This window comes from Danio rerio, chromosome 10 (genome assembly GCF_052040795.2).
Source record: "Danio rerio strain M-AB ecotype USA chromosome 10, GRCz13ab, whole genome shotgun sequence".
In the NCBI taxonomy this organism is placed as follows: domain Eukaryota; kingdom Metazoa; phylum Chordata; class Actinopteri; order Cypriniformes; family Danionidae; genus Danio; species Danio rerio.
In genome coordinates, this window is record NC_141030.1 from 27,162,527 (window position 1) to 27,171,873 (window position 9,347).

Consider the following 9,347-nt stretch of genomic DNA (forward strand, 5'->3'; position numbering starts at 1 on the left):
GTTTATGTGAGCGGTGTTTTTTATATAATGTGTGTAATCAGTGTCAATGATCTGCAGCTGTGCATGTGTGTGTGCAGATTAGTAAACTGTTTCAGCTGTGAGTTGCAAAGCATTAAGCTGCGGCCACACTAAAGTTTGTGTGTGCGAAATTCTGTTGTGCGGCGCTGCGAAAAGGGGTTGGATTAAACAAGGTCATTAGACATTTAAAAAAAGCGTGCGATTGCTCCATGTTTTAAATTTCTGTTAAGAGATTTCATGTTTTGATCCTCGATTGGTTTCACGCAGTCAAGTGACGCGATTTCGCAGGTTAGAGTTCACCAAGCTTGAATTTTGCACTGCAGCAAACTGCGAAACCTAATGCATGACCCTGCATTTCCGGTCTGACGCATTTGCGTGCGTATGAATGGAAGTATATCGCATGCTCAAAGTCTAATGTGACCACAGCTTTATAGAAAGTGTATGTAGGAGCAATTGGCCAAAAGGTGTCAGTACCAGGCTATATAACTGTGGCTTCACTGCATGAAGGAAGAGAGCATTGGTAGGAAGCACACAGTTTTTGACTGTAACTCAATTCAACATAACAACTTAAGGTAACAGAGAAGTGTGCATTATAGAGTAAGGAAAATTGGTGAAGGAATTATGTTGATTGGAAAATATTGACGTTTTTATTTGCATCTATTTTGCCTACGGACTCTGACTTTACACGTACAAAACTTGCTTGCTCTACCAACAATCGCGGCAATGGAACGCCGCCACAGTGTAGAACAGGTGAATGGCTGGTGAAGTTTTTAAAAAGCTTGAGTGCCCTCTAGTGACACATGATAAGTATAGTTTTACATTTTGTTTGCTAGTTTAATTAGGAAGTGATGAATTATATCAAAACCACATGGTCACCACAGAAACACAAAATAGAAAAATAATATTTAAGTTAATTGGTGAGAACCAACTTTACATTCTTTGTCAGTCACTGGCCTTACATATCAACAAGAGTCAGTATAGTAGCATAGAAAGTGGTTTAACTCTGATTTGATTGTTCAGCCAAATCCATCTGGATTGTATGATTATGTAATGCATGCAAGTATGCTTACTATTCCTAAAGTATAGCACATTTTTTTGGAAATGTTTATTTGGCAAGGTCTGCCACGCCAGAACAGTGTGGTTCATCTGGACTGCTTATTTTTTTCATGGTAGGAAATAACTTAGTAATAAAGCCTGCTCACATAACAAGATGCAATCCTCAGTCATATCTATAGGTGCAATTATAATGGTCTTGTTTGGAAAGTTTGTTTCAAAAAGGGCCTCAATGCACAAATAACTTGGTAATTTTGCCAAAGAGGGGGCCTATAGCTTCAGAAAAAAATAAAACAGAAGCTAAAGCATTTTAAAGTTACCCATTGGATTGTCCATCCAATGTGAAATAATTGAAATATTATAACTTTTTTTCATCCATCTGACAGATTTTAATAAATGAGGAATTCATTTCAATTCTCTATATGAGAAATAAATCAGACTCCTGTTTATTTAGAGCATTTTGGTTCATTTATTTTTCCTTTTGGGAATTTTACAACCCAGGCTCATTCTGAAAATGTACCCCTAAATACATTTCTGGAGACTACCAAATATCTCCCAGGAGCTACAGTATGTTTCTTTTGCAGTTTTGTTTTGCGAATCCCCCAGAGGCCGCTGTGTGCACTTTTCGAGATGTCAAATTTCTTTTGAGTGCCATTCATGACTGCTGTTCTCATGTAAATGCACCAGATGCCACTGTCGACTGACTGCTTGACTGAATGAATGCCCAATCGACTGACCCACCCTCCTCCATCCCTTAACCCGATCGAAAAAGCAATCCAAAAAATTTAAACCCTCACCTGATTTTTACCACGTTTTCAGATTTTACCACATTCTCACCCTTTTATTTACTTGTCTTGTTATTTATGCATAATTTATTGTAATTACTATAGTAAGTGGATGGAACATGTAACTACATCACCTTAAAATGTTACCATCAAACATGCACCAAAATGTTACCAAAAAACATTTTGCAAAATGAGTTCAGTAAATAAGTAAATTAAAACGTACACTCAACATTTGGTCATTATAAAAGGGTATTCTTGAAAGAGAGCTGTTTTAACCCAGACCACAAATGAGTCATCTTAGTGGGAAAGATTGAACATAAAACAGTAAATTAGAACACAAAGAAGTGGGACTATAGGTTTCTTTGACTTAAAACAGACCTTAAAATGAGGATGTGGAAAAATGAACAGAATCAAGAATGCTTAATTTAGCACTTCTCTTTGGTGATGCTATTGGTACTTGATATTTCACACTTGTATTTGAGGGTCACATCCGTTCAAACGTCATACATCTCAGATCAGTTTCACTCTGGTATTTTATTATAAACATTTGAGAAGACGGGCTCATGTAAAGTAAACAACACATGGAAAGCAATAATTATTAGCCTAGTTTAGACTATACATAAATAAACAAATAAATTAATTAATAAAAAAACAAGTTAATAAATAAACAAATAAACAAATAAGGAAAAGAATTAATAAATAAATGCATAAGTGAAAAAATGAACAAAAAATAAATAAATGAATAAAAATGAAATAGGCTAGTCTGTAAATATTAAAATTATAAGTTGTAATATAAAAAAAAGTTTAAAAAAAGTTTAAAGTTTCAAAGTTATAAAAACTTTTTGCAATGACAAATTATCATGAGTATACATCCAGACAGGGTGAACAGCCGGCAGCTAGCTCTCTGCAACTCTAAGCAGGGTTGCGCCCAGTCAGTACCTGGATGGAAGGCCACTTGGGAAAGCTAGATTGCTGCTGAAAGTGGTGTTAGTAATACCAGAAGGGGTGCTCAGCCTGCGGTCTGTGTGGGTCCTAATGCCCCAATAGATTGATGGGGACTCTATACTGCTCAGTGAGCGTTGTCTTCCAGATGAGATGATAAGCCAAGGTCCTGACTCTCTGTGGTTGCTAAAAATGTAAGAAGTATTTTAAATTATTGGGCATCATGGTGGCGCAGTGGGTAGCATGATCAAGAAGGTCGCTGGCTCACAGTCTTAAAACTTAGAAACTCTCAAAAACAAACCAGACTCATTCTAAAAACGTAGCTTTATATACATTTCTGGCAACCGCCAAATATGGCTCAGGAGCGACGACTTTTACAGTTTTTGTTTTGGTGAATCCACCAGAGTATGCTTTCTGAGATCTAAAACTTTTCTCATGAGTGCCATTCATGCTTGTTCTTCTCATGTAAATCCACCAGAGGCCACTGTCGACTGACTGAAAGACTGACTGACTGACCTGACCTAACCACCCACCTCCCTAAACCCAACCAACAATTTACAAAAGCAATCAAGAAAAAGAAAAGCCTTCGCCTGATTTTTACCTTGTTTTTATATTTTACCATATTCTCACTCTGTTATCTACTTGTTTATTTAATTTTTTTGGATTCTGTTTTTGTCTTACTCGCTTTCTGGAACCATTATTTACCAAATTCGAACTTCGCTCTAGTGGTCAACTGCTCTCTGCATCTCAAGTCCACCGACTTATATAGTAAGCTAACTGGACAAACTGGTAACTGCGGGAAAGCCGTCCATACGGAGATAAGCGGTCAGCTGGTAAGAGCGAAAAGAAATGGCTTCATACCACCCCGTACCGTTCATTTTAAAAATGGAATGCAGCCATATGTATATCTGGCTACATAATTCAAAATCTCAAGAAATGTGTTTAAGGATACATGTTCACAATATGCCTATGTTGCTCAAAAAGATATTGATGAGTTGCATACAACCACGGAAATGCATTCACATATTACACTGTGTCATTTATGTCTTGAGTTGTCTCATTTAAATGAAAGTGGCTGTTTCCATTGCCCTGGAGTTTTAAAAACAGAGCAATGACACACTAAACCTAGCTACATCATACCATGTGATCGGTTCTTTGAATTTTAACACGACTATTTCTGCACCTAGAACTGCATGTAAATTAGCACAGGCGGAACTTCCGAAATGCTCTTCTATACTTTGACTACTACCATAGTTAAAATTTAGACTAGCCTGCAAGAAGTAAAGCTTCAGTAAACACAAGAACACAGACAGCTTCTATCATTTACACAACAGATCTACTGTTACTGAAAATGTCGAAGACTATTTATGGCAATATCAATGCTGGTACTATGAGGAGTGCTAAGATAGAACCTCAGCATGAGATTATAACACAAGGTAATGTGATTGACTTGCTTCATTATAAAACTAGCCAACATTATATTAAAACACATATTAATGTATGACCATCTTCAGGAAGTGATTCAAAGAAGATCAGCAACTCCAAAGCAGTTCCAGTGTGTTTGGTGCTGCTGTGTTTTCTTCTGCTGACTGCTGTCATAGTGCTGAGTATCCAAGTCTTTACAAACGTCGACCCGTTTCAAATCAATAGCAAAAACTTCATGAAAGAAAAATATCAATTGCAAACAAATATTACTGACCTGGCAGAAGAAAGAGATGAGCTACTCATCAAGAACTGGAATTTGACAAAGGAAAGGGATGGATTATTAACCAAGAATGACAACCTGACTAAACAAAGAGACCGGTTCAGTGATGAAAGAAAAGTACTTTGGAAGAAGCTTAGTGAAACAGGTAAATAAAAAAAATTACTCTTAAGATAGTGTTTGTGGGAGTACTGCATTAAGCAGAAATGGTTGTGCTTACAGATGGATGGTTGTACTCTAAATACAGTCTTTACTTCATTTCCTCTGAGAAGAGAAGCTGGGCCGACAGTAGAAGATACTGTACAGAGAGAGGAGCAGATCTGATCATTATAGGCAACAGGGAGGAACAAGTGAGTGGAAAAGTGGGTGATAAAGAGGATATGTACATAACTAAATATGTGCAGTATTTTGAATTTTGAAACTTACTTTTCCTACAAGGAGTTTGTGAACAAGATTTCACGTAATGATGAATTCTGGATTGGTCTGACTGACAGTGATGAGGAGGGCAGTTGGAAATGGGTTGATGGCACCAATATGATGTCTAGGTGAGAACTCTAAATTAAACTGATTATATCTAATAAATTATTTTCACTTTCAGTTTCATGCAGCATTAGACAAAATCCAATTGCAACTGGTGCATTAATGTTACACTTGGGGCCAAGCTACAAATCAGAGATATTGCACTTTTTAGGTTTGACAACAATAAAATTATTTGAAATGCACAATGAGCTGACAAACTGTTATTATTATTATTATTATTGTTATTATTATTATTATTATTATTATTATTATTATTATTATTATTATTATTATTATTATTATTATTAATAGGTTCGAGCCTCGGATGGGTCAGTTGGCGTTTCTGTGTAGAGTTAAAAAAGCATAAAAAGCGTAAAAGCATTTGCTGGATAAGTTGGCGGTTTATTCCACTGTGGCGACCCCAGATTAATAATTCAACTAAGCCAAAAAGAAAATGAATGAAATGAATGAATGAATGTTATTACGATCTGTTATGACATTATTAGTACTGTAATATATCACAATTCTCACAGTTCGGATCAAAAAGGGGAGGAGAAAAATGTAATTTACTGAAATTTGCATTCCATTTATTACAAAAAACAGCAGCAAACTGCATGAAACTTTTAGTTTTGACAAACATAACTTAGAACCTGTCATTCTATTAAAAATAACAATCAGGAAATATCCAACAGAGCAGAGCTAAAGTAGCTGTGCCGTCATCATTTCTGTGCTATTTTGGCCATTGCTCATGCTCAATTAAAGTGACAGTGCATTGATAATGACCAAATACACATTAAATGACACAAAAGGTAGCAATTTTAACCAATAAATGCATCAATAAGATCCACTGATTTTTATAATATCAATCAAATTAACTTTTTAACGATTAAAAAATGCAACAAATATTTGTTCGAGGCTCCGAGCCCGAATTACAAAAACAAATGTAAAACAATTTTAGAATCAGTTTTGCTGAACTTGCACAATACTTTGATGCATAATTATCATTATAACTATATTGGATAAATATTATTATAACTAGGCCTATAAGCCTACATCATTCATATATGTAACGCCTATGTACCTCTTTTGCTCTGCATATGCACTGTCCACACGCTACTTTAGCTCTGCTTGCAGATCTAATTATGGAATATATCTCCACCCAATTAGGCTAATTAAGTAATGACAAAAATAAAATAAAATAAAAAAAGACAAATGCTTGATTATGGCCTGGCCCGGCCCAAGGATAGTAGGAGGAAATATTGGCCCGACCAAGCTCGTGGATCAGGTTGGGTCAAGTCTCGGGTAGAGAATCTAAACTCTATGAAGCCTTAAGGCTTTGGCAACTGTCACTGAGTTGCTATGGTTACTATTAAAAGTTTGGGGGGGAGCACACCTGATCTAAACTGATCAAAACTGACCGGAACTAACTGTACATTTAACTATTTAATTGCACAATCTCCAGTCAATCAGAATCAATAATTTCAAGAGACCTTGGAATAACAGAAATTATATTACCGGCCACTTTATTAGGTACACCTGCTTGTTAACACAGCCGATTACATGGGAGCAACTCAGTGCATTTAGGCATGTAGACATGGTCAAGATAAACTGTTGCAGTTCAAACCAAGCATCAAAATGTAAAAGAAAGATGAGTTAAGTGACTTTATACGTGGCATGGTTGTTTGTGCCAGATGGACAGAAATTGCTTATCTACTGGGATTTACAGAGAATGGTCTGAAAAAGAGAAAAAATCCAGTGAGCTGCAGTTTTGTGGGTACAAATGCCTTGTTGATGCCAGAGATCAGAGAATGGTCAGACTGGTTCCAGCTGTTAGAAAGAGAACAGTAACTCAAACAACCACTCATTACAACTGCGGTATGCAAAAGAGCATCTCTGAATGCACAACATTGTCAAACCTTGAGGTGGATGGGCTACAGCAGCAGAGGACCACACCATGTCATAAAGCTTGAATCATCTTAGACTGGTTTCTTGAACATGACAATGAGTTCACTGTACTCAAATGGCCTCCACAGTTACCAGACTCAATCTAATAGAGCACCTTTGGGACGTGGTGGGATGGGTGATTCACATCATGCTGCTGATCAGCTGTCAAATCTGCAACAACTGCATGATGCTATCATGTCAATATGGACTAAAATCTCTGAGGAATATTTCCAGTAACTTGTTGAATCTATGCCATGAAGGATTAAGGCAGTTCTGAAGGCAAAAAGCAGTCCAACCCAGTACTAGTACAGTGTACTTAATAAAGTGGCCGGTGAGAGTATAATTAAAGTCATAAATCTGTTTCCAACAATACACTTACACTCTAGTTTCTTCTCTGATGTTGTTATATTTGTTTTTACTGATATTGTGATCTGTTGATGCAGGTTCTGGAATTCTCGAGAGCCCAATGGACAGATTTGGGAAAACTGTGCTATAAACTCTTCACCTGGATGGTCAGATTATCCATGCAATCATGCTTTTAAATGGCTCTGTGAGAAGAACATTTTTAAATAAATGATTACAAGCTGGTTTATGTAATAAAATATATAGATGTATATATATACAGTTGAAGTCAGAATAATTAGTCCCCCTTAGATTTTTTTTCTTTTTTTAAGTTTTTCCCAAATGATGTGTAACAGAGCAAGGAAATTTTCACAGTATGTCTGATAATATTTTTTCTTCTGGAGAAAGCCATTTTTAATGAAAATAAAAATTATGAACCAATAAAAATTATTAGCCCATATAAGCATTTTTTTTTCGATAGTCTACAGAACAAATAATATGTTTAGAAATGTGGTCAAAAAAATTAAACAGAATTTGGGGGAAAAAATTATCAGGGGGGGCGAAAAATTCAGGGGGGCTAAGAAATCTGACTATATATATATAGTATGCCTAAATAAATTTGTAAGCACATTGATTTCATTATATAAAATGTTTTATTATTGCTAAACGATTATGTTAGATTCTGCTGATATGACTGGTTTGCTCTGCAGTGATGAGATTTAACAATGAATTTAAAACCCCTAATTCATCCACTTCTTCTAAAAACCTGAAACTAAGAGGCTGGTTAACCTTTGGGAAGAATAGGAAAAAAAAGTTGTCGACAATTTGCATCTGGTGTAAAAAAAAAAAATGTTGTAACATTTTGTTAAAAAGTGATTATTATTTTCACTTAGACATCAGTGTGCATTTTATAAACTATAAATGATATTGTTATAGTATTTGAGTCTATTTAATGACTGAAACACAAAATAAATGCTGTACGATTGAAATACTTGAAAAGTTGTGATTTGGTTCTATATGTGTCCTTCTCCGTCTCTGCACCAGCCACAATGTGAACAGAGATTTTGCAGCTGATCATGAGACAATGAACTTTGTAGTCACACAGTGACTATTTGTTATTTTTGTTTATTATAGACACTACATATATATATATATATATATATATATATATATATATATATATATATATATATATATACACATCTTTTTTAACCTTAGAACAAAGTATAATCTTGCTTTAGACAAACACATAAAAAAATGAATGTAAGTTGTTCCAGCTAAATGTATACATTACCCTTAAATTATAGTTTTGACTTGATTAAAAAATGAAAAATGTAATTTTTTAAATTATTTAAAATAATTCGGAATACTGTGCCGACAGATTCTTTGTGTTGACGTCGCGGCTCTGTTGCTAAGCTACCACAGCTGGCTCAGCAGAAGCGCGCTAGTCATCAGACATTCTCAATAAACTACAGTACATTTAATATAAAATAATGAACCAGGTCTAAACGATACAGTTTGAAAAGGGTTTTAAAACCATAGAGCAGTCTCTGACAGATAAGTGAATAACTCATCACATTCTTACGAAGATATTTTATTAATTAAAGTTATTATTTCATTGACTTGAATACAGACCTACTTCGCCTGCCTGAATGTGAGTTTATTGCATGCAGCGCTGTATTTCACAGCACAAAACTTGCTCTGATGCGGGAGAGACATGCCAGCGACTACATGCGCTGCTGACTTTTTTTCCTGCTACGCATCGAATAAAGCGAATAAAGCGAATAAAGACACGCTTAGCATCGTCGATGTCCAAAGTCCACAACAACATCACTATATCAATGGAACACGAACTTGGAGACTCTTTTAACAACGAGGAAATAATTGCACTTTTTAATTCAAAGCCAGGACAGCTTGTTAATTTAATACCAGCTAGACCACCTGAAGAACGGCGTGTTGTAATGTCGGCCGTCCAAAAGACTTTCCTTGCAAGCTTTACGGAGCGGCACTGTAAAGGCTGATTTATACTTCTGCGTCAAACA

At 35.7% G+C, this 9,347-nt stretch overlaps 2 protein-coding genes across 22 annotated transcripts in view; one reads left to right on the top strand and one right to left on the bottom strand.

Moving 5' to 3' along the window:
* The window catches only part of cadm2a (cell adhesion molecule 2a), a 755,249-nt gene that overhangs the window by 380,482 nt on the left and 365,420 nt on the right, over positions 1-9,347 (bottom strand).
* Positions 1,884-8,300, top strand: LOC110438855 (C-type lectin domain family 4 member M-like). The gene is made up of 5 exons (XM_087270669.1): positions 1,884-4,234; positions 4,313-4,648; positions 4,723-4,850; positions 4,939-5,045; positions 7,407-8,300. The coding sequence occupies exons 1-5, from the start codon at positions 4,150-4,152 to the stop codon at positions 7,534-7,536; spliced, it is 786 nt and encodes a 261-aa protein (XP_087126795.1). The 5' UTR covers positions 1,884-4,149; the 3' UTR covers positions 7,537-8,300.

What these genes read in the sequence shown, in the direction of transcription:
- LOC110438855 (XM_087270669.1), top strand. Translation starts at nt 4,150, where the DNA reads ATGTCGAAGACTATTTATGGCAATATCAATGCTGGTACTATGAGGAGT. An exon ending in GCATGAGATTATAACACAAG is followed by an intron (nt 4,235 to 4,312) that starts GTAATGTGATTG and finishes GACCATCTTCAG; the next exon opens with GAAGTGATTCAAAGAAGATC. An exon ending in GGCACCAATATGATGTCTAG is followed by an intron (nt 5,046 to 7,406) that starts GTGAGAACTCTA and finishes CTGTTGATGCAG; the next exon opens with GTTCTGGAATTCTCGAGAGC.